This window comes from Bos taurus, chromosome X (assembly GCF_002263795.3).
Source record: "Bos taurus isolate L1 Dominette 01449 registration number 42190680 breed Hereford chromosome X, ARS-UCD2.0, whole genome shotgun sequence".
NCBI classification, from domain to species: domain Eukaryota; kingdom Metazoa; phylum Chordata; class Mammalia; order Artiodactyla; family Bovidae; genus Bos; species Bos taurus.
In genome coordinates this window covers 83,270,229-83,296,455 of record NC_037357.1, presented here as the reverse complement: position 1 = coordinate 83,296,455, position 26,227 = coordinate 83,270,229, and the positions used below count along the sequence as shown (strand labels likewise).

General features: G+C 40.8%; 1 protein-coding gene across 2 annotated transcripts in view; it reads left to right on the top strand.

The window, feature by feature from the left end:
- Nucleotides 1-379: 379 nt before the first annotated feature.
- AR (androgen receptor) overlaps nucleotides 380-26,227 on the top strand; it is a 210,459-nt gene continuing 184,611 nt past the window's right edge. Inside the window, exon 1 of one of the 2 annotated variants that reach the window (XM_024987728.2) lies at nucleotides 380-3,074. In XM_024987728.2, coding sequence (XP_024843496.1) covers nucleotides 1,549-3,074 — 1,526 coding nt within the window. In that variant the 5' untranslated portion in view covers nucleotides 380-1,548. The remainder of the gene's footprint in view (nucleotides 3,075-26,227) is intronic. The other variant, NM_001244127.1, reaches the window with a different exon arrangement.

Genomic DNA, 26,227 nt, shown 5'->3' with positions numbered 1-26,227 from the left:
AGGGTCTGTTTTGAGATTGGACTTCAGAACCAAAATGCTGGCCTCTGAGAGCTCAGTGGCCCTGTCTTTAAAATAAAGCTCTGAGTTAAAGCTTAAAGAGTCAGCCCTGTCGCTTAAAAATCTGGTCCAGAAAAGCAAGAGATAGTCGGGGAGCTGGGGTCCTCCTAAGCTAGACCAATCCTTTTCTGCCTTCACCCACGCTGCACCAGCACTTGTTTCTCCAAAGCCACCCGGCTTTCCTGCGCGTTCAGGGGAGGGGAGAAAAGGAAAGGGGAGGGGAGGGAGAAAGGAGGTGGGAAGGCAAGGAGGCAGGCCCGGCGGGGGCGGGACCCGACTAGCAAACTGTTGCATTTGCTCTCCACCTCCCAGCACCCCCTCCGAGATCCCAGGGAGCCAGTGTGCTGCGAGCGCCGGAGGGTCCGGAGCAAGCCTGGAGGCAGAGCCAGCGACCGAGGGAAAGCGAACGAGCTAGCTGCTTCCGTGCGGGACAGGAGCCTAAGGGACGCACCGCGTCAACCCCAGCGGGCTCTGGCGACAGCCAACGCCTCTTGCACCGCGGCGGCTTCTAAGTCGCCGCCCCGGAGCTGCCTTTTCTTCTTCGGTGAAGTTTTTAAAAGCTGCTAGAGACTCGGAGGAAGCAAGGAAAGTGCCGGGTAGGACTGACGGCTGCCTTTGTCCTCCTCCCCTCCCCCTGCCCCCCCCCACCCCAGGGTCTCCTCTACGGCTGCTGCCTCTGTCTGTTCCTCTCAGCCCCCTCAACCTCCCCCGCCCCCCCCCCCCGCTTCCAGTCAGTCCCGCGCGGCCAGCCCGAGTTTGCAGAGAGGTAACTCCCTTTGGCTGCGAGCGGGCGAGCTAGCTGCACGTTGCAAAGACGGCTCTGGGGTGCCAGGAGACCTGGGAGCTGCTTCAGCGCTGCAGCCAGAATCTGGCTGGTTAGGCGGTACGCAGGTCAGACCCCCTGGTTCCTCTTACTCCCTTTCCACCTCCCCTGCACGCTGCTCCTCCTTCCCACCAGTTTGTGGGGCCAGAGATCAAGCGATGAAAAGGCAGTCAGGACTTCAGTAGCCAACCCCCTCCCCGCAAAATAATAATAATAAGAAGAAGAAGAAGAAAGAAAGAAAAGGGACAAAACATAACAAAGCCCCAACCAAAACCAAACAAACGAAACCCAACAGCAAAACCCAAAATAAACCAAAGAGAAAATAACCAGGCTCCTATTTGCACCTGCTTCAGTGGATAACAAATTCAGAAGACGGAGGGTCCCCCCTACCTTCAAGAAGCATCTTTTGAATCTACCCTACAAGTATTCAGGAACAGATTGTGAGCCTACCAGGGAAGATCGTGTCCAGGGCGTGTTTCCTCTGCACTAGACTTTGAGGCTGTCAGAACGCTTTGGAGTGGTTATTCCTGCAAGTTTCCTTACCAGGAGCTTCCCGCAGGTGGGCAACTAGCTGCAGCAACTACGCACTGCAGCCTGTTGAACTCTTCTCAGCAAGAAAAGGGGAGCAGGATAAAGGAATTAGGTAAAAGATTGAGCCAAGCTTCAGGATGGAAGTGCAGTTAGGGCTGGGGAGGGTCTACCCCCGGCCACCGTCCAAGACCTATCGAGGAGCTTTCCAGAACCTGTTTCAGAGTGTATGCGAAGTGATCCAGAACCCACTCCCCCGGCACCCTGAGGCCTCGAGTGCAGCACCTTCCGGCGCCCGTTTGCAGCAGCAGCAGGAGACCAGTCCACGGCAGCAGCAGCAACAGCAGCAGCAGAGAGAGGATGGCTCTCCCCAAGTCCAGAGCAGAGGCCCCACAGGCTACCTGGCCCTGGAAGAGGAACAGCAGCCTTCACAACATCACTCAGCCCCCGAGGGTCACCCGGAGAGTGGCTGCGTCCCAGAGCCCAGAGCTGCCTCGGCTGCCGGCAAGGGGCTGCAGCAGCCGCCGCCAGCACCTCTGGATGAGGATGACTCAGCTGCCCCATCCACATTGTCCCTGCTGGGCCCCACTTTCCCCGGCTTAAGCAGCTGCTCCACCGATCTTAAAGACATCCTGAGCGAGGCCGGCACCATGCAACTTCTTCAGCAGCAGCAACAGCAGCAGCAGGAGGCGGTATCCGAAGGCAGCAGCGGGAGAGCGAGGGAGGCCACTGGGGCTCCCATCTCTTCCAAGGACAGTTACCTAGGAGGCAGTTCGACCATCTCGGACAGCGCCAAGGAGTTGTGTAAGGCAGTGTCGGTGTCCATGGGCTTGGGTGTGGAGGCGTTGGAGCATCTGAGTCCTGGGGAGCAGCTTCGGGGGGATTGCATGTACGCCCCGCTCCTGGGTCCACCAGCCGCGGTGCGTCCCACTCCTTGTGCCCCGTTGGCTGAATGCAAAGGTTCTTTGCTGGATGATGGCCCGAGCAAGGGCACTGAAGAGACTGCTGAGTATTCCCCTTTCAAGGCAGGTTACACCAAAGGTCTGGACACTGAGAGCCTGAGCTGCTCTGGCAGCGGCGAAGCAGGGGGCTCTGGAACACTTGAGCTGCCATCCACCCTGTCTCTCTATAAGTCTGGAGCACTGGACGAGGTAGCAGCTTATCAGACTCGCGACTACTACAACTTTCCGCTAGCCCTGGCCGGGCCGCCGCCCCCTCCACCACCTCCCCATCCTCATGCCCGCATTAAGCTGGAGAACCCGCTGGACTACGGCAGCGCCTGGGTGGCCGCTGCAGCGCAGTGCCGCTATGGGGACCTGGCGAGCCTGCATGGCGGGGGTGCAGCAGGACCGGGCTCAGGCTCACCCTCAGCCGCCGCCTCCTCTTCCTGGCACACTCTCTTCACGGCCGAAGAAGGCCAGCTGTATGGGCCAGCTGTATGTGGCGGAGGCGGGGGCGGCAGTGCAGGCGAGGCAGGGGCTGTAGCCCCATACGGCTACACTCGGCCACCTCAGGGGCTGGCGGGCCAAGAAGGCGACTTCTCTCCACCCGATGTGTGGTATCCCGGCGGCGTGGTGAGCAGAGTGCCCTATCCAAGTCCCAGTTGTGTCAAAAGCGAAATGGGTCCCTGGATGGAGAACTATTCTGGACCTTATGGGGACATGCGGTAAGTCTCTCCTCCTAAAAATGTTTTTAAGCTTAGAGTCAGCCCTCTCCTCTCCGCGCGAACATTCTGTTCCTGGGCGAGCTTAACAGAGTTTCACAGAAAGGGCCGCTTTAAATCTGGAGCCTTCCCTAGACTCTTGGCCTACCAAAGACTGACCTTTGCTCTCTGAACCCCAACTGTGTGCCCTGGCCCACACCGCTGTGAATCCTGGATGCTGGTGCAAGCCTTTCTAGATTCCTTGACTTGACAACTCTCCACTAAGTCTCCTAAAATCTTCCCTGCCACTTGGTACTCCATGTCCTGCCGGCTCCAAATTTAAATCCAGTTCCAAGGGCCATTTTACGAAATAAATCCTTTTAAGCCCTCCACTATTTTTCCTTCTCCCTTCCCCCCAATCAGAGACCCTAGACAAGAAATGTGGGCACTTTCTCCTCTTAAGGTCTGTTAGGGTTTGCCCCTCCAGCTTGTCTTGGCAGGTTAGAGGCAAAATGACTGGCCCAAGCTTTTCTCAACCCGCTTCCACCAAAGAGATGAAAGGAAGCATGGGATTATGGGAAGAAGGTGGTCTCTGGGTTGTGAGGGCCGCTGTATGGGAAGATGAAGTGAAGTCCCTTTGCTGGCAACAAGGAGGACTTGCCCCAGGGTTGGAGGTCAGGAGACAGACTCCAGGCAGGCACAGTTAGAGCAGGCAAAGGTAGGGGAAAACCAAATGACAAATTTCCTCATAAACGATAGGTAAGATTTGCTCTCACAGTTTGACTTTGTTGGACCTAGATGGAAGAGTTGGATTTCTCTTGTAAAGTGTTTATTTTCTGTATGAATTACAAAAGATCCACAATTCATACTTTGAGTTTGCATCAGATCTATAAGGAAGAGAATGTTCTTTTAATGAACAATTTAACCAGACTTGAGTCTGACAAAAGTGTTGAGGGAAAAGTTTAAAAGGATTTCCTGCTATTGCAGTGTGCTCAGAAATCTGCTTTTGTGAAGGGAAATATTCTTCACTATATTCCTTCATTTTAAGGATATAATTGCATTTTAAAACATGATAACAAATTGGGTAAGAACTGTTAGGGACCTGTGAGCCTTACTCTTGCCCAAGAGTTTTAATTAGGATATGAAAAAAGTAGCAGTCAGTTTCATCTTGCCTGTTAAAATTTCTTCCTTACTGCAACTGAGCTTTTTGGAGATCAAAAAACTGTTTTAATTTTATAAAAAAATAAACATTTTTTCCTGAGCAAACTAAGATATTAGTTAATCTCTGTGAGGGAGGGAATATTAACTGGGGAACTAACTCCTCAGAACTGCTGGGTGTTGATGTCTTCATGGACTTGAGTCTTGTTCTGAGTTTCTGTAGCTATTTTCTTTACCTGTGACATTTTCAGTTTATTAGCCTTAGTATGTTTGTTTGGAGACTTAAACCAACAACTTGCTTACTTTCACTGATGCTTCTGTTCTTGAAAGATTGATAGCACAATGTTAGAAAAGAAAGAGGAGAATAGGATTTCATAAAATATTTTTTCCTGGGCTACTGAAGATGTAGCTTCTAACCAGGCTTTGCATTTTTTAGGTTTTTAAGGTTTGGCTTACAAGATTTTCAAAGGATTCATTTATATTCTCAGTCTTTAAAAAATTTTTTTTGCAAAGTGGGCATGCTGTGGGATAAAAGGTTTTCATTTTATAAGAACAGATTCACTTGCTAGAGTATATTTTACCCCTCCCCCACAGGGCTGTTGCTTGTCAGCAGAACTCTCTTTTTAATGTGAACAGTTTGTTTGTTTTGTTTTGTTTTGTTTTTGGTGGGGCGGGGGAGGGGGTGGAATGTATAAGGTGCTTCATGACTTGCCTAGTCACTGGAACCGTCCCTTTTCTGTATGCCTCCCTTAACACCCAAGTAACTCAATTAACAGGGAGAATATGAATGATTCCACATTAAGGGATGTGTGTGTTTTCAAAGGCATAACCTGAAATGTTCAGAAAAGTGGCTATAGAGAGTTTTTAAAAAGTTCTTCGCATCAGGTGTGCAGTAAGCTAGGTGATTTTATCTCAGATCTTCATGGAAAAACTTCTCTATTTCTAAAACCTGCATAAATTAATGATCTCAAATAGTGAGAAATAAGTGGTAACCTAAGAAAGTACAAGATTATTTATTCTCTCCTGGTTTGTGATTGCTGTCTTGGTTATAGGAGTCTAGTGAAAGGTAAAACTGGTGTTTCTGTCTCGTGAGTTGACAGAGATTTTTCATGTGTAAAATATAGAAAATCTTCAAATTGGGTTTTTGAAAATTTATCAATTTTATCATAATTCAACCAGCCCCAATCTAAAAGTTGATATTTTTTTACTTTCTCTTTCTTTCTCACATTTTATAAGGCACAATTTGGTAAAGGGAAGGAATTTTTCTTAAGTCAAAGCTAGAGCTTCCACTCTCTCTGTATTACATACATTATATGCCATCTTTCAGTGAAAAATCTCAACATTCTAGAGACTTTCAATAATATGTTGGATTCCTCCCTTTTCCAATTGTGTGTGAAGTTCTGGAATAATTCTGTGTTCTTATACATCTACAATGCTTCTGTCGAGAGGAGAAAGGCCTTAGATGGTCCCTTTTATATATATATATATATATATATATATATATATATATATATATATATATTAGCATGTGGTTTGAGCTGCGGAAGGAATAATAAAAAGTGATACAGTTGGTATGAAACCCTGATAACATTTTATGAAGCTGTCTTCTTTCAGAGATCAAACAAGACTACAACTTTGTTAATTGACCACTGTCTCACTTGGCAGAAGTAAGGCCCTTTATATCCCAGCAAATAGCGTAATAATATGACAAATATTTATTCTCAGGAGATGAAACCAAGAGAAGCCTATGCAGGAATTAAAGTTGGGGTTTAAATAAATTATCCAGATGCAAAAAGAACATTTTAATTTTTCTGTTGATAATTTGTTCTGGTCTTCATAATTGGTAGAATTTTAGTAGTGCTTTAAAACTGGCAAATCCTGCCTTTCTCCATTAGTTATTTCAAAAGAGGTCATTTTATTAATTCCCCTTTCTATCTACTTTCCTCTCTGCAGTTATCAAGCAGCTTTTTAATGACTATTTTGCAAGGAGTAGTTTGTCTGTTTCGTAAATCTGAGTTTTGCTTTGGGAATGACGCTCTCTGTCTATAGACCTTCAGGGTCAGATGTTGGGAAGAAGCATCCTTTCTTCACAGTCAGCAAATAACTGGTGAGATCTCTCTGGGTACCAGTAATCAGAACTCAAGCACCAAATAGTCACACAGGGCGGTGCCCCATTTAGAAATATGTGCAAGATGTAGGGATAGAATTCTCTTAGTTTTCTACAGAGTATCTCTCTCAGCTCTGCCAAAGGTTAACATTAGTGAGACATAGTTTTGAAAAAACTTGTAGCTTTCCAGTTGCAGGGTCACTTAAGGGTGCTTTCTTGCCAGTGTTAATTTTACCTCATGAGACTTCCATTCTTTTTGAGCTGTAAACTTGGATATTAATATATTTAATTTGCTGGCACATATAATTTGCTTTTAAAATGTTTCCCCCACCCCCACTCCAGTGGTAATCTTCTTATCTGGTATACATATGTGCATTTAAACCAAACAATTCTTTGGTCTCCTGACTCTTACTTGTACTGTGTCTGCTCTTGGTGGGATATGTGAGTTGGAGTTAGGGACATGGGCAATTTTGCTATTATTGATATTTATGGTGATATCAAGACCACCAGTTTCATTCGGAACTCTGCTAAGCAGGGAGCAGAACACTGGCTCAGTGTGGTAAAGAAGGAGCTTATTTTATAACCAGACCTGAAATCATGATTCCGAAAAAATAGAGAGCAAATAAAAATCAAGTTTTGTGAGGTTGGTTTGAGAGGGAAAGGGAAACCTCTCCCCACCCACTACCTCCACCATTTTCTCTTTGTCTGCAGCTTCCTTAAGTGCTGCCTGTCCCTGATTTTCTTTCATTCTACTCCTTTCATGCTTCTGACATTGAAATATAGACTCTTCTTTCTACTTTTCAGGATATTTTTCTCATTATACCTGTGGCATGCTTCTAAAGAATATTTTTTAATCTAGAGAGTAACAGATCAGATCAACCCCAGCACCTTTCTTTTAAGACTAGATGACTTGAGGAGATTGCAAAATGAATTACCTTGAGGTTAGAGCCTGATTCAACAGTTACTGAGGGAGCTGAACTAGATGCTTGAGGACTTGGTGATTTAATGAAGAAATTTGCTGGCTGCTGTTTGTCTTTTGTTCTCTGTCTCTCTCTGTCTACTGGCTATTTTGGCAACCTTTTCTCAAAACTTGAGAAAAACTGGACCTTCCCACCTCTGAGACAGGTCTGTGTGGGTCAGATTTCTGCAGGGCTTTCACACGCAACACCTAATCTGTATGTGATGGTGCTTGCTAAAAGTGTCTGGCTGGGCTAATGTGGTGAAGTTATATGTAATTTAATCATTTAAAACAAAGAAAGGTATTAAGAAAGTAATCTGCCTCAGAATTTGCCTGCCAGCATTACATCAAGTTCTGAGATGTTGAACTCAAGAGTAAGTTCCTGTCATCCGAGACATAAAATTGACCTTTCCCCACCGCCCCGCCCCCATTGCTTGTAAAACTCCATACAGTTATCAGTACTTATTGGATTTTGTGATATTGAAGATAATTATGAAATCTCATATTTATATAGCACTCTTTTCAGAGAAAAGACTCAGCATCTTCCAGTTTATAAACTAGCACTCATGTAAGTTTGAGTATGCCAGAAGGGTGCTTAGTGAACATCCCTTTATTAGTCGAGGGAGTAGAATTTGTTGCATTTTCTATAACATTTGTTTATCATGTGGATAAACCTCTGTAGAGTGACACTTCCCAACACTTTTTCTTAAAGTTTCCCACTTGACAGATGATATTTTTGCTTAGTAAAGACTACATTTGGTGGCTGCTGTATAGAGATTTATGCCCAGTTTCTGTGTTTTATGCATAATTTCTTGCACACTCATGAGTGTTGCCATCCTTTCTCTCTCACACTGATTCCTGCTGCCATCTGACAGGGCAGAGCAGTGTTGAGAGTGGCTAATCTGGACAAGCATATGCTGGTTACTTGAGAATGCTGCCAATTTAGATCATACAGTACTTGAGTTTTATTTTTTTAATCAACAGCTTTATTGAGACGTAATTCACAGTAAATAATGTAATTCACCCAAGTATATAGTTCAATGGTTTTTATTATATTCAGAGTTGGGCAACCATCACCACAATCAATTTTAGAACACTTTGGTCACTTAACAGTCAAACCCCACCCTAAGCATGAGCAACTATCAACCACTTGTCTACTTTCACTCTCTATGGGTTTGGTTATATTTCTTATAAATGGAACCATGTAATACGTAGTATTTTGTGACTAGTTTCATGTAGAATAAATATTTCAATGTTAATCTATGTTGAAGCACATCTCAATACTTTCCATTTTATGCATGTACCATACTATCTATGATGGACATTAGAGTTGTTTCCACGTTTTGACTATTATGAATAATATTGCTATGAACATTTATGTACAAGTTCCTTTTTGTGAAAAGGTTTTTAATTCTTTCGGCTATATACCTAGGAGTAAAGTTTCTGGGTAATATGATAACTCTTTGTTTAACCTTTTGAGGCTCTCCCAAACTGTCTTCAAAAGTGGCTATACCATTTTACAATCTCACCAGCAATGTATGAAGGTCCAATTTTTCCACATCTTGCCAATTATTTTTATTTTTCAAACTTTGAACTTTTTATTTTGTATTGAGGTATAGCTAGTTAACAAATTTGTGGTGGTTTCAGGTGAATAGTGAAGGAGACTAGAGAATAAGGATGTGAATAGATACATGTGTATATATGTATTATCCCCCATATATTCTCTGGATACATGCCTAGGAGTGGGATTGCAGGGTCATTGGTAGCTCTATTTTTAGTTTTTTAAAGAGCTTCCATGCTGTTCTCCATAGTGGCTGTACCAATTAATATTCCCACCAACAGTGTGGGAGAGTTACCTTCTCCCCACACCCTCTCCAGCATTTGTTGTTTGTGGATTTTTTGATGATAGCTTTTCTGGTTGGTGTGAGGTGATATCTCATTGTAGTTTTGATTTGCATTTCTCCAATAACTAATGATGTTGAGTATCTTTTCATGTACCTGGTTATCTGTATGTTCTCTTTTAAGAAATGTCTATTCAGGTCTTCTGCTCATTTTTTGAGGGGGTTGTTTGTTTTGATGCTGTTAAGCATCCTGAGCTGTTTGTAATTTTGGAGACTAATCCCTTATCAGTCACATCATTTGCATTTATTTTCTCTCAATCTGTGGGTTATCTTTTCATTTTGTTTATTGTTTCCTTTGCTGTGCAAAAGTTTCTGAGTTTAAGTAGGTACCAATTTTTTAATTTTTATTTTTATTTTCATTATTCTGGTAGATGATCATAAAAGATGTTGCTGTGCTTTATAAATGTCAGTGTTCTACCTATGTTTTCCTCTAGAAGTTTTATAGTGTCCAGTCTCACATTTAAATCTTTAATCCATTTTGAGCTTTTTTGTGCGTGTATGGGGTTAAAGAATGATCTAATTTCATTTTTTACATTCGGCTGTCCAGTTTTCCCAGCACCATTTGCTGAAGAGACTGTGTTTCTAATATTGTGTAGTCTTGCCTCTTTTGTCATAGATTAATTGACCATAGGTGCATGGGTTTATTTCTGGGAGTTACTGTCTTTTTAATCCCAGTGTGAAGTGGGTGTCAAGAAGTATCTGAAAGTGGCTTTGATTTGCATTTCAAAATGACTAATAATATTATAATAATATTAGGCATCTTTTTATGTGCATGTTGACTGTATATACTCTTGTCTTTGGTCATTTTTAATTAGATTATATGTCTTACTCTTATTGAGTTGTAAGAGTTTTAAAATATATATTCTAGATACAAATCCTGTAACAAATTATGATCTGTGAATATTTTATCATATATGTGCATTGTCTTTTCACTTTCTTGATGGTATTCATTAAAGAGCACTCAAACTTTTGAAGCCCAACCTATTTTTTTACCTATTTTTTTATATGTAGCTTATGATTTTTGTATCATGACTAAGAAGGCTTTGCTTAATCCAAGGTCACAAAGATTTACACTTAGGGTTCCTTCTAAAGAGTTTTATAGTTTTGGCTGTTAAATTTAGGTTTTTGTTCACTTTTGACTTAATTTTTTAGGTAAATATCTAATCACCACAGCACCATTTGTTGAATCTTTCCTTATGTAACTATCTTGGCACCCTTTGTGTAAAATCAGTTGACTGTAAATGTGAAAGTTTATTTCTGGACTGTGGGCTATATTACATTGATCCTATACCAATACCACAGTGTCTTAATTACTGTAAGTTTTTAGTAAGTTTTGAAATTAGTGAGTCTTCTAATTTTATTATTTTTTTCAAGATTGCTTTTGAATACTGTGTCTTTTCTCTATGAATTTTAGGATCAGCTTGTCAATTTCTACAGAAGTCATTTGGGATTCTAATAGAGGAGGCTAATAGAGGAGGTAGATAAATTTGGGAAATGTTGCATCTCCACATGAAGTCTTCTGATCCATGGCCATGGAATGTCTTTCCATTTATTTATATCATCTTCATTTTTTTCAACAGTGTTTTGTAGATTTAAGAGTATAAATATTGCACTTCTTTTGTTTAATTAATTCCTCAATATTTTAATTTTTAATGCTATTATGAATACAATTTTCTTAGTATCCTTTTAAATTGTTCATTGCCAATGTATAGAAATATAATTGATTTTTTGAAAATTGATTTTATATCTTTCAAGCTCCCTGAAACTACCTGAGTTTTGAACACCTCTAGGATTTAAGAGGCAAAAGGTTTCTGTTGCTGTGCTGAAAATTAAAGCATACTTTGTTTCATCTGGTATGAAGGCTGCATAAAGACACTGTTCTCAACTTTCCTCAACTGTGAATTAAAATCTAAAATTTTCAGGTCATTAGAGAACAGTAGGAAAGGAACATATTAATAAGGTTTATGCAGTTAGTAGTTCTCTTTTTTGTATTTGGATTTGGGAACTACTAGCATTTGGATTTGGGAACTACAAGCAAGGGGGTAAGGAATAATAATTTCTATGTAGAAAACTAACATTAAGAGGTAACAGATGCAAACTAAACCAAAGAAATCACTAACTAGCTATATTTGGCTTATGTTTGAGTTTGTGTATTTATGTATTTATATGTGTCCCTTAGATAAAGTAAATGCCACCACTCCTTCTGGTATGTATTTGTAGAGGAAGAAGTGGTTTATTTACTCTCATATAATTTGGACTTTTTTTCAGGAATGCACTCCATAACCATAAATAAGAGATAAAATTTACCTATAAAGGGATTGAAATTTGATCTCATTAACACTCTGGGCTTAGGGTCATAACTAGTCAGCTATAGCTGTTGTGTCCTGAAAATGGTAAGTAAACTGCAGGCCACATAAGAAGAGGTCCTGTTGTGACTTAGTTGTCTTTAGAGATGACCTTAATAAACTGATTTTTAAAAAGTATTCATCAATCAACCACTTTTCATTAAACACCTGCTATATGCCCATCTGTGTACTAGTTGGAGATCACGATAAAGGGAACATAATTCAGTGAGAATCTCAAGATTGCTGTCCTCAAGAAGCTTACAGCTATTAAAACCAAAACAAAACAGAATAGCAACACCATGATACCAGTATGATGAGATGTTGGATTATGTGATGAGTATTTTTTAAATGTAAATATTAAAAAAAGAAATGGATCAACATAGGTGGAAGTGGTTAACGGTACTATCTGTCATTGCTTCTTATCCTATATGAATTAAGTTGGGATATGGTTAAACTCAAGCAATAATTATAGATCTTGATGGATATTTCAGATACCAGAAGGTAGTATTTCTGGGAAGACAATGATGAGTGAACTGGACTAAGGGGTTGGAATCTACTTCTGTTTTTTTAATAGTGCCCTGCCAGTCAAGTTATTTACTAATTTCTTTCTCATTTGGGGCTATTTTGTTGCACTTGCTAAGAACATGTTTTGATGTCTTTTACTGCAATATATTAGGAATTAGTTAAAACTGAGGGTGATGAATAGGTCTAAGTTTGTCATGAAAGGCAATAAAGATGCCCAGTGTGGTGATCAGATCAAGAATTATTATTCAGTTCTCAAGTTTTCCATTGATCATGGTGACTTGCTTTGAGGTTCTATAGAAATGGAGTTTCAGGGTATTGGTTAAGGGAGGGAAGCAAGAAGCACAAATCAAACAATTCTGGGAGTAAGGGGAATATGAAAACTTTTTCTAATAAGGCTTTTGCTAAATTAGATGATGTAGTTTTAAAATGACACACTTCTTAATTATGGGTTTTGTTTTCTGCAAGTTGAGTAGTTTCTTGCTTATGGAAGTGTAGTCCCACTATCTGGACGCTTGGGGGACTGCAAGTGTCCTGTGACAGATTTTCCCTGGAAACAGTTGGACTCCTTTGGTGGATTCAGCATATCACAGGAAAACTTGAGCCAGAACCTCCTGGTACCAGACAATAAATAAGCTACAGTGGTACTTAGTATTTAATTTGGGATGTTCTTTTCCAAAGTACAAAATATTTTAGTAGCACTATTTAACTCCTGTCACCTTTCTCTCAATGTGGAACAGGGAATACTGACGTTGGACATATTCCAGTAACATTTCACAGTCTACAGAATGGTTTTGTATTCCATTATTGCATTTCATCCTCATTTCTATCCTATACAAAGAGTCAGATTTACTTTATTTTAATACTCTTCATGCTATTACAATTCTATCATTTCCATTGCAAATATTATGTCCAGAGAAGTTAAGTAACATGTCTAAAGTCAAACAGCAGAGCTGGGATTTTGGCCCCACTCTTTGTTCCTCAAATCAAGTGTTCCTTTTTTTTCCTACCACACAGATTGCTCACCTCATAGATAGGAAATAGGAGAATCAGAGAGGCAAAATAACCTTAACTAGTATCACTAGAAATTTGTGAAGCTCTTAAGGCTCCTGGGTCTTTTATCCCCTTACTGGACTGATGGATTGGGTTGTGTGGGCATTCAAGTCGCTGACAGTCTTACCATCCTACTTTATAGATTACATTATTTGACAAATACTGAACTTTTTATATATCAAATTCTATACTAGGCACCATTGACACAGCAATGGACAAGGCAGATGAAAATTACCTCCCATGATGGAGTTTACAAATTAGTGAGAGCAGACATGTAGAATATATCTGATGGTGATAAATGTCATGAAGAATAATTTAGCAGAGTGTGGGGAACATATAATGATAGTGGAAAGAACTATTTTACATTTGTTAGTTATAAAAGGCCTTACTGAGAAGGTGATATTTAAGCAGTGACCTGAAGGGAATTAGGAAGTGAGCCATAGGGATATTTGAAATTAGAACATTCCAGGCATAGGGAACCACAAGTAGAAAGGGCCAGAGGCAGGAGCATACTTTGTATGATGGAGAGTAGTAGAGAGGCCCTGGATGGAATTTTAAGTAATGGAAAGTGATGAGATGAAATCAGAGTTAGTGAGAAATTTCTCAGGTCTTGTTTAGGACTTCAGTCTTTACTCTGACATGGGGAGTCAGTGGAAGATTTTAAGTAGAGGGATAACATGAGTTGATTGATACTTTAACAGATCCTCTTCTTCAAAATATCTACCATTCTTTGATATTTTATACATTTGTTTGTTTACTTATTGTCTGTGTGGAGAAAATACCGAAAGAATGAAGGGGAAACAAGGAGATGAGGCTGCTGCAGTGATCCAGGTGAGAGATTATGGTGGCTTAGACCAGAGATTATTGGTAGAGGAGTTGAGACACTGGATTCTTGATTTGTCTTCATGGTAAAGCCTACAGTATTTACTAACAGATTAGATACTTATTGTGAGAAAAAGAGAAAAGTCAATGCTGATTGTCAAGCTTTTAATCTGAGCACTTTGAAAAATGTGACTACCATTTACTGAGATGATGCAGATTGTAGGTAAAGCCGCTTTGTGTGTGTTTGTGGGGTAGGAATCAAGAGGTTGATTTTGATGTACAAAGTTTGAGTTATTTGGTGAACATCCTATTGTCTTCTTTTCAGTTTTCATGCAGTGCCCTTATCTTTCTGCTTTTCAAGAAGATTAAAAGAGATCTTAGAAATCATCTTTTTGGTGATAGACAGGGAAGCCTGGCATGCTGCAGTCCATGGGGTTGCAAAGAGTCAGACACGACTGAACGACTGAACTGAACTGAACTAGAGATCACCTAGACCTTTGTTGCCCCCTGCCTTCTCCCTTTTATTTTATACAGGGTTAGAGAGGAGTGGAGTCTTGTCTAGGGTGAAACAATAAGCTGGCAGGATAACTCGATCACAGACTCAGTTTTCCTGGATTCTAGCTTGGTCCTTTTGGGGAAGGCAATGGCACCCCACTCCAGTATTCTTGCCTGGAAAATCCCATGGACAGAGGAGCCTGGTAGGCTGCAGTCCATGGGGTCGCTAGGAGTTGGACACGACTGAGCGACTTCACTTTCACTTTTCACTTTCATGCTTTGGAGAAGGAAATGGCAACCCACTGCACTGTTCTTGCCAGGAGAATCCCAGGGACGGGGAAGCCTGGTGGGCTGCCGTCTATGGGGTCGCACAGAGTCGGACACGACTGAAGCGACTTAGCAGCAGCAGCCGCAGCAGCTTGGTCCTTTAATTAGTGTTATTCTGAGACCTCATTTTGGGGATACAGTGAGTTTCTTCTTCTTACCCAAATGTTAAACCAGGTAATTAAACTAAAGAATGAATAAAACCTACAACATCACACAAACTGGCTGCTGCCTCCAATCAAACCAAAATATTACTATTATGTCTTTACTGAACAACATGTGAAAATAATGTATCTATGGTAAACACAGTAAGCAGATTTTAAAAGTCATTGAACTTTGATCTGAGATGAAACTTACAGAGATCTGGAACATAAATGGCCTGAGATTGTAGGATATTAGAATTATGAAACATGGGAGGCCATCTTGTCCAGTTTGGTCATTTTATGAATGAGGTTCCTGAGGCATAGAGATGGAAAAGAATTGACCAAAGTCATACAGAAAGCTCATTCCTTTAGTCAGAACCTATTCTGAGGGTTAGCTGTCTGTTGCTTCTTTGGAAAATTCTATGTTGGAAAAGTATTTACCCACTCAGAACAAAGAATTTTTTTTTCTTTTTTTTAAAATTAAATTTATTTATTTTAATTAGAGGCCAATTACTTTACAATATTGTATTGGTTTTGCCATATATCAACATGAATCCGCCACGGGTGTACATGTGTTCCCAATCCTGAATATGTGTACACCCGTGGCGGATTCATGTTGATGTATGGCAAAACCAATACAATATTGTAAAGTAATTAGCCTCTAATTAACAGCAATAATAATGATAGTGCTTACTATGTGCCAAATTTTGGAGCCTTACAGGGGTTAACTAATTCTCACAAAACCCTTGGTAAATAAACTCAGAGAGGTTAAGTGACTTGCCCAAAGGTCATGCAGCTAGGAGTTAGCAGAAGTCTGGCTTGTAACTGTGAGGTTCTAACTACTGTTTAGTACTAACAACTTCTCAGATTAGTTAGTCATTCACCTCTACTATCTCAAGAGACTGGTGACTTGTCATTATGCACTGACCCTATTATAGTCTGCTGATCCTCATGGAATAGCTAAATCCTGGAGATTAAAGTGGAGGTGGAGGGACATAAAGAGGTTGATGGAAAGGAGCTAATCATTTATAATAGGGATTGGAAAGCAAAACTATAGAAATTATTGAAAAAGCTCAAGGGGGTTAAAAATCTCAGAGCCTACTAGAAACCTGGACAGTTCAATGCCTGCTTAAATAGGAGAGAATCTGAAGTAAGAAAAATAAAATAGTTGATTTTTTGAAGTCAGGAACTCTTTTATGTGTTTTACATGTGTTGATTCATAGAAATCTCAAAATAACTTTCTGAAGTAAGTATGATTATCATTGTCATATCACTGGTGAGTGAATAGGAACAGAACAATTAAGTAACATGCCCAAGGGTATAGAACAAGTAAGTGAAAGAGCCTATATTAGAAGATAGGTAGGTCAGCTCCAAATTTATATAATTTTTTTACTACATTTAGGGAAATGAGTGTTAGTCATATTATATAATTTTTTAATGCAGAAACATTGTGCCTGAGTTTCAAACATTTGAGCAACTTGTCCTTACAATACATTATCTTCTTTTAAGGACTCTTAGGAGGAAAGGTACTTATCCAATGGTACATGGTAAGTAATTAGGGGAACCAGAGCTTAAAGTTGAGACTACTGACTGCCAAACCTCTTTGCATTTTATTACTCTGTTTCCATTCTCGGGCTGACTTGTCTCCCTCTATTCCACCTTTTGTATTGCCCTGCTTCTCACCTTTCTTTAAAAATTGACTTTCTGCATCAGCAAGACTGGACAGAAAATAGGGAGAATGATCAGAATCCATGTCCTACCAGACATTGGACAAAAGGAACAAAAGCATCAGGAAAAAATGTCAGCATATGGAATTTGCCCTAAGTAAGAAGGGGAACTTCCCAGAATGAGAAAAATGCTACCTCTGTTCTTTTAGCCCAAATGAATTGTGCAGGATCCCATAGGAAATCATGAATGTAGTTGTCCAGTGACTTTTTGTTACCGTGGAGATGAAAGAAGGATACTGTGAATGTCTGCTTCTCTCCAGATTTTTTTAAAGGAAAATACAACCTTCCCACTCATATAAATGACAACCAGTTAGGCATTTCTTTTGAAAATTAGCATTACATAAGATAAAGCATCTTTCCAAAAGTGTCTTATTGGTCCCCTTCTCTGAAGCATTGACCAACTTCTAATTAGATGATGAGATTGCATAAACTGAGAGTTGGGAGTAAGATAGAAATTCTTGATATTTAACGTTTGGGTACAGATAGGATTCCAAAACATATTTTGAGTCTGTTTACCTATCCCTCTTTCCCTTTCATTTCTGTTTAAAAATACAAAGGTTATCAAGTGGGTAGTCTGTTGGAGTTTCCAGTTGTTGATTTGAAAGATTTGTTTAATTAGCCCTTTAAGTAAAAAAGACCAACTTAGACTGAGATATTTAAGTCATCAACTACTTAACAATAAACCACAAACCTTAACCATACTCATATTTTCATGCTATTTGCTTTGGACACCTGCTGAGCCTTGCTGAGGTGCTAGATTGACTTGAAATATTCCATCATCAAAGATGACCCCACAGTGTCTGGGAAAAGCTACACTGGATGCTTTGGGGCTTAAGGTGGTGAAATGATGTGTTGTTGTTTCCCAAAGCTTTCTCTGTCATTCCCCCTCCCTGAGTTCCAGTCTTTATCACCTTTTGCCTTGACTTGTGCAGCAACCTCATGCATGTTTTCCTTAGTCCTCTGTGCTGCTCTCTGATTCATATTGTATTCATCTTACCAGGTTAACCTTCTCAAAGTTCAGTTATAACATTGTTAGTATCTTCCTTTAAACATCCATTAGTCTATAAGCTCCTTGAGGGTTAGAACTCTCTTTATCTCTGTATTCTCAACACTTTGCACAGAGGAAACCTTGCTGAGCAGTTATGCGATGCATGTTTGAAATTGCAGCTCCTCTCCATTTGCTTAATAGGTTAAAATACAGATTCTTTAAGTCTGGTGTTCAGAGCTTTTCATGACCTGGATTGCTTTTCTAGCCTGAATTCTTATAATTCCCCCGCAAAAATCTTTTAACTGCAGCCAAATAGGTCTGTCACCTTAAACCATCCTCACTCTTTTTTTCTTTGAATTTGTTGTTTTTCCTATTATTCCTCGGGCCTTGAAGGCTATCCCAACTTTAATACTATCCATTCTTCTAGCCTTAGCTCAGAAACAGTGTCATATGAGATGAACTTTCTCATCCCATAATCCATTGACAATGTTATTTATATGACATGATATGGTTAAAAGAACATAGGCTTCAGTTTTCTTCATCTGTAAACTAAGACTCAAAATGTGTAAATTATAAGACTTTTGTGAGGAGAGAATCAGATGACATGGGGGAGGTCAACTATAAGTCAATAACTAGTGCTTAATATCTTGTAGATTCAGCCCTTTTCCCCTTCTCCATTGATATGGTACTCAGTTCTTAAATTGTAATTATTTTTGTGCTTCTCATATATCTTTTCAAATTGTGCCCTCTTTTAGGGCAAAAGTTGTTTCATGGATATATTTGTGTAAGTTATACAAAACACATAGCTTAGAGCTTGTTACGTAGTAGGTATCCATAAATATTTATTTATTGAGTTTCAGTCAGTCAACCTAAGTGCCAAAAACAAATATGGGTCATAAGTTTGATTAATAGAAATGTAAAATCCAGAATAAAAGAAGTGAATTATGGTCAGACCATATTTACAATGTAGTGTTCAACCCCATTATTCATGGACATCTCCTCTTGTAAAGCATGGAGAAGCTGAGATGCTTAGTTGGATATGGGAAGGGAAGCAGGGAGCAATGGATATAAATATTGTCTCAGTATATATGAAGAACTGTCATGGAATAAAGGAGTTCGATATTTTCTGTAGTACCCCAAAGGGCAAAACCAGTGAGGATAGATTACAGTTCAGTAAAAGGAAGACATAGTAGATTCACCCTATATTGGAAGTTTTCAACAAATACCAAATGAGTTTTGGAGTGTGTGTGTGTGTGTGGGGGGGGAGGTTTATCAAATTAGTTGCTAATATTTCACATAAAAATTCAGGTTTCCAGCTTTGGAAATGAAGATCTGGCATTATTGGAACCACATTCCTGCATGACAATGACCAGCTGCAGGTGAGGAGCGAGGTACTCCTCTAGGTGGAGCGTGCAGCTTTATTCATTTAGGTTACTTGTATTAATTAAGTAACTCCTGCTGCTGCTGCTGCTAAGTCGCTTCAGTCGTGTCCGACTCTGTGCGACCCCATAGATGGCAGCCCACCAGGCTGCCCTGTCCCTGGGATTCTCCAGGCAAGAACACTAGAGTGGGTTGCCATTTCCTTCTCCAAAGCATGAAAGTGAAAAGTGAAAGTGAAGTCGCTCAGTTGTGTCCGACTCTTTGTGACCGCATGGACTGCAGCCCACCAGGCTTCTCCATCCATGGGATTTTCTAGGCAAGAGTACTGGAGTGGGGTGCCATCGCCTTCTCCGAAGTAACTCCTAGGCATTTGAATTTGCCATCTCTGTGAGATCAAGGACCTGGGCAAATTTTTACATCCTTCCTTACCCCAAGGGCTTTTCCTCCTCATTTAGGAGGAACTAAAGAAAAGTACAAGGGACCCTGCAATCAAATCTGACCTGGCTCTCAGTTCTGCCACAGCCATTTATCACATGTATGACCGTGAGTGAGTAACTTAACCTCTGAACCTCAACTCCTTCATTTGTATTATGCTCTCCTCACAGTATAGGGGCTTCCCTGGTAACTTATCTGGTAAAGAATCCTTCTGCAATGCAGGAGACCCCAGTTTGGAAATCCCCTGGAGAAGGGAACAGCTATGCACTCCAGTATTCTGGCCTGGAGGATTCCATCGACTGTATAGTCCACGGGGTTGTAGAGAGTCGGACACAACTGAGCAACTTTCACTCCTCACAATACACCGTTAAGACTAAATAAAACAGCTTATATAAAGGGCATGCCATTTAGTAGATGCTGAAATATTAGTTCACTTTTTCTTATTCATCACATTCTTTATGTCCATTGGGAGTATCACTCTTAATTAGTAAATTCACTCTTACTGAAGGTGTTCAAGAAGAAGCTGGAGTTGGTGGAAAGCATGTAGACAGGGAAGAGGTTGGGACTCACATTAGATGACTTCCACAATTGCTTTCTAGCAATTTAAATTTAAAATCCCTATCAATAACTCCAAAATGCCCATCTGGATTATTGTAGACATACCTCACAGAGGTAGGGATTTTTAATAAACAACAGGGAGGTTAGGACTCTTGAGGAAAAAGTTGGGGTCAGGGTTAAAGTATAATAAATGTATTGAGGTTCAGACATAGGTTTTGGCATCTGACAGATTTTAGTTTAAATCTTGAGCCTGACAGTTACCAACTTTGTGATCTGGACCACTTAATTTTATTTTCAGTTTCCTCATTCATATAGTGAAGATATTAATACTTCTCTTTTTGGGTTCATGTGAAGATAAGTGAGATAATGCATGTAAAAAATCTTGACCAGTGCCTGGCCCAGAATGAAAACTTGATAAATGGTTCTCCTCCTCCTTGTCATTATTATTATTATTCCACTAGACCAGGGAAACTTTGGAAAACATGTAGCTAGACTGTGACTAAATTATATGAACCTTTCCTCAGGCCACTGCTGCCCCTTCCTCCCCTCCACAAAGCTCTGTCTCCAAAATGCTTTGGCTGGAATGTAAGTGTGAGGTCATTGTAGATAACGGGAGCATGATTTGCTTTGGTAATGAGAGTTATTCAGTTACTTCCCTCAGCCCAGCTGAAATCTTTTACTAGTTGACACTTGTTTCAAAGTGCAAGACTGAGCTGGTCTGAGAAGACAGGGAGATTGAGAAGAACCCCCCTCACAGCTAGAGGTCATGGTCCTCCACAGGGAACAGGACGACCCAGTGCAAAGGGTCTGGGCTCTTGGTGAGCTTGGAGCCCTTACATTTAAACCAGTTGCCCACATAGGTCCCCATCCCCCACATAATCACTGGGCAGGAATTTCCTTGACTCTTCCCATGGCCTGGAACCATCCCCCTTCTCATCCTTGTGCTCTACACAGCTGGCAAACAGCAGACAGCAGAACAAAAACAAGCCTCTTACCACAGAGAGCGAGCTCATAGCAATCCTGACTTTGCTTGGGAACCCATTGTTAACAAAGGACCTTCCTGACTGCCTCTCAACACCCCAAACAGATTAAAACATTTTTTTAGTGTGTCTCAGAGCAGCTCCTTGCCTGGGTATATTTAAAGATATGCTGAGTCACTGAAGAGCAGGCTGGCATATCGCAGGAGGCAAGGACTATACCTAGTTTATGGGGGAGTAAGTTGAGAGGTGAAATCTGACTTCCTCCAATGGGGATGGGCAAGATCACCCACTTCTAGCCCCCATGACTCTAGAGAGCATCTATTAAGACTTCTTAGTCTATCACTTTGGGTTTCCTTCTCAGTTTATAAAAGCATAAGGATGAGAAGGAGGGAGCACAGGTAACAGTGGGTAAGCTATCTAAAAATCATAAAGCTTCTTTCCGCTATAGGTAGCTGAAAGCAATGTATATCTGAAAACACCAATTTTGTCTAATGATTTACATAGCCTCCCCCTCTCCTTCTATCATGCCTTCTCTCTCCCATCAGAATCTTCCTTACAACCCTTCGCTTTGCTGGTCATAGGAGCCAGAGTGGATACAAAAGGGCTGCTTCTTGGATGAGTTTAAAAGGTTAGCATTAAGATTTTTTTAATCAGTGGTAGCAATAGCTTGCGGAGAAGGCAATGGCACCCCACTCCAGTACTTTTGCCTAGAAAATCCCATGGACGGAGGAGCCTGGTAGGCTGCAGTCCATGGGGTTGCTAGCGAATTCACTTTCACTTTTCACTTTCACGCATTGGAGAAGGAAATGGCAACCCACTCCAGTGTTCTTGCCTGGAGAATCCCAGGGACGGGAAAGCCTGGTGGGCTGCTGTCTATGGGGTCGTACAGAGTCAGACACGACTGAAGTGACTTAGCAGTAGTAGCAGTAGCAATAGCTTGTGGAGAAGGCAATGGCACCCCACTCCAGTACTCTTGCCTGGAAAATCCCATGGACAGAGGAGCCTGGAAGGCTGCAGTCCATGGGGTCGCTGAGGGTTGGACACGACTGAGGGACTTCACTTTCACTTTTTACTTTCATGCATTGGAGAAGGAAATGGCAACCCACTGCACTGTTCTTGCCTGGAGAATCCCAGGGATGGCGGAGCCTGGTGGGCTGCCATCTATGGGGTCGCACAGAGTCAGACACGACTGAAGTGACTTAGCAGCAGCAATAGCTTATTCAGGCAGCCATATCCAGAACCTAGGAGAAATCAGGTAAGCCAAAGTTTGCTTGAAGCTGACAGGAGACCTAGGCCTCTCTGCCTTCCTCCCTACCACATTTTATTACTGGGGTATAATTTATTTGTTCCCAGTCGCTCAGTCATGTCCAACTCTTTGCAACCCCATGGACTATAGCCTTCAAAGCTCCTCTGTCCATGGGATTTCCCAGGCAAGACTACTGAAGTGGGTTGTCATTTCCTTCTCTAGCTGATCTTCCTGACCTAGGGATCGAACTTGCATCTTCTGTGGTTTCTGGGTTAGCAGGCAGATTCTTTACCACTGGGCCATCTGGGAAGCCCCTAATTAATTTATACAGTTCAGTACAGTTCAGTCGCTCAGTCGTGTCCACTCTTTGTGACCCCATGAATCACAGCACGCTAGGTCTCCCTGTCCATCACCAACTCCCAGAGTTCACTCAAACTCATGTCCATAGAGTTGGTGATGCCATTCAGCCATCTCATCCTCTGTCGTCCCCTTGTCCTCCTGCCCTCAATCCCTCCCAGGATCATGGTCTTTTCAAATGAGTCAACTCTTCACATGAGGTGGCCAAAGTATTGGAGTTTCAGCTTCAGCATCAGTCCTTCCAAAGAACACCCAGGACTGATCTCTTTTAGGATGGATGGGCTGGTTGGATCTCCCTGCAGTCCAAGGGACTCTCAAGAGTCTTCTCCAACACCACAGTTCAAAAGCATCAATTCTTTGGCACTCTGCTTTCTTTACAGTCCAACTCTCACATCCATACATGACAACTGGAAAAACCATATCCTTGACTAGATGGACCTTTGTTGGCAAAGTAATATCTCTGCTTTTCAATATACTATCTAGGATGGTCATAACTTTCCTTCCCAGGAGTAAGCGTTTTTTAATTTCATGGCTGCAATCACCATCTGCAGTGATTTTGGAGCCCAGAAAAATAAAGTCTGACACCGTTTCCACTGTTTCCCTATCTATTTCCCATGAAGTGATGGGACCAGATGCCATGATCTTAGTTTTCTGAATGTTGAGCTTTAAGCCAACTTTTTCACTCTCCTCTTTCACCTTCATCAAGAGGCTTTTTAGTTCCTCTTCACTTTCTGCCATAAAGGTGGTGTCATCTACATATCTGAGGTTATTGATATTTCTCCTGGCAATCTTCATTCCAGCTTGTGCTTCTTCCAGCCCAGCGTTTCTCATGATGTACTCTGCATATAAGTTAAATAAGTAGGGTGACAATATACAGCCTTGACGTACTCCTTTTCCTATTTGGAACCAGTCAATTGTTTCATGTCCAGTTCTAACTGTTGCTTCCTAACCTGCATATAGGTTTCTCAAGAGGCAGGTCAGGTGTTCTGGTATTCCCATCTCTTTTAGAATTTTCCACAGTTTATTTACATATGTTAATTTCATGTTTACAACATAATGGTTCTATACTTGTATATCCTTTCCCTTTTGGATTCAGTTTTAGATGGTTTTCAGAGGATACGGTAGCTGGCTTTGTTATATCCAGTTGATATGAGAAATGGTAGAGGACTGGAAAATGGGAATGGAGCCATTGGATATGTTTGAGATTAAATGAGTTCAATTCCTAAGTAGTATAAAGTGCTTGAAATTTCACGAAGTACTTTCAGGCACATTGTCTTCTTTGGTTCTCAAAACCAAATTGGAGGTAGTCACAACATGGATTAACATCCCCATTTCACAGATGAGGAAACTGAGGCTAGAGGCACTTGAGGGACATTCCACAGTAATTTAGACAGTAAATGGAAGAACCAGGATTCAGACCGTGGCAGAAGAGTCTGGTGGGCTACAGAACATGGGGTTGCAAAGAGTCAGATACAGGTGAAACAACTGAATACACACACACACACACACACACACACATTTCTGGTTGTAATTTTTTCCAATTCACTGTAGAGATTTGCTGCTGAATAAGTGAATGAATGAGTACATATTTGATTTGGAGCATTATTTTCAATTAAAAATTTTCCCCATTATTTGGGGATCAGCATTTTAATTCTCAGCAATCTCACTGTGGTCAAATGAAAAATATTTCATTCATTAAATTGCTAATTTATTCTTTTACTCACTAATACATTTCCTGAATGCCAACTTTGTAACAGACCTTGTGCTGGATTCTGAGGATAAAAAGAGAAGTGAGACAACATCTCAGGTTTCAAAGATCTCAGACACTGGGGACTGATATCTCAATAGTAAACATAAGAGCAGATACTTACGAAATGCCATTACCAAAATTTCAAGTCATATCCCTCTTGCATAGTGAGTACGGCCCTCCTAAAAATGGGTATGTCTTTCATTTTGAGTATTGAATATGAAGCTTTATGACTAACTGCTTTTTAATCTAATACTATTTTCTTAAGAACAGAAGTGACAGTTTCAGTCCGTGTGTGTGTGTGTGTTTGTTGTGGGTTGGGTGTGTGATGTTAGATTGGAACTTAGGGATTGCTAATTAGGGGCTATGAGGGTGTTTAAGTTGTTCTAGTGAGTTCCAATCCTGTATGTATGTATTATACAGAGGATTGGGGTGACAAGGATTGTTGTTTAAGAGTTGATGTTAGTTTTTTTTTTCCCCAAAGTAACTGGTCAGCAGAACTAGAGCATCACTATTCCACTTGTTTTGACAACATGATACTTAAGGCTATTTCCTAGCGTGGATAAACTAATTACGATCAAATATTATATTTTTGAGCATCTACCTCTCAGTGCTAGGTGTATGTTAGATGTTGTCAAGGTATTTTCTTATTTAATATTTAAATTAAATCCTTAAAATAAAGAACTGTCTGATCCTAGACAGTTCTTATTAATTCCACTTTATAGATGAGGTTAATGACTTGTTCAAGGTCACACAGTGAGTACTTCGGTGGATTTGGGATTTGAATTTCAGTTTTCAGCCTTTTGTCCTCTGGCCTCACTGTTGTTTTTGCTATTCTACAGACTTTAGCTTTATTTTTTAGAAACCATTAAATCTACTCTCCATTAGCCAAAGCTTCTTGCCTCCCTTCAACATTATTCTTCTCTAGAACAATCTTAAGAAATCCTCAGAAAATGGTTTACAACCTTCATGGATACTGTGACCCAGAGCTTAATCCAGGCTCTTAAGTGCCTTGGTTAACTTTAAAATGGAAAATCAAAGTCATAGCTAATTCAGGAAAAATTAGTTTGGGATGTGAATTTCCTGGGCAGCTTGTCATCTCTATTTTACTTCCTTTACTTCCTTCCTTCATAAACTTACCCACAGTGTTCTCTGAGAACTAACTGTAATGAAAATGATGGAGAAAGGCTTCTTTCCCTTCTTTTCCAAGAGCCCTTCAGCCAAGTGCCACATCCTCTCCTGCTTCCCTATTTTCTGTGCAGACATGGAGGTGGGAGTTAGACATGAGTTCCTTTCAGCCCTGAGTTGATGCCAGAGTTTTCTTTTCCTCCTGCTGGACCAACGTGGAAGAAGTTGAATGATTTCCAGGAGGACTGTGAGTGAAGGAAAAGGCAGAGGCACATGAAAGAACAGTGAATGTATCTTTCAAATACCACGATTTGTATCCAGACTTTGTTGGTTACTATATGTGTAACCTTGGACACGTTAACAGTTGTGAGTCAGAATTTTCTCATCTATAAATTAGAACATACATTCTAATTTTATAGATGAAAGCGTAAGTCTAAAATTGTTTCATATACTCAGAAATGGCTTATATATTTGAAGTGTTGCTTTTTATGGTCACAAAATAATGCTGTTCTTCAGTCATGAAACATTGTCCTGTTTTTTGTAAAACCCTGAACACATATGGCTTAAGGGGTGAGTCTGCCCCTGTACCAGTCACATTATAATTGGAGTAACTATGGGCTGAAGGCAGTGGACTACTTAAGCACTGAGAAAATATAAAAAGAAAGTTACACATTCAGGGGTCAACAAATGGCAGGTAAAGAAGATCAAGTCCATCTCTCACTCTGCAAAGCACCTCTTATTTATTCAGTCTTAACATTTGAAGCTTGTTTCAAGTAGGCATATCTATCTGTTTTTTTTTTTTT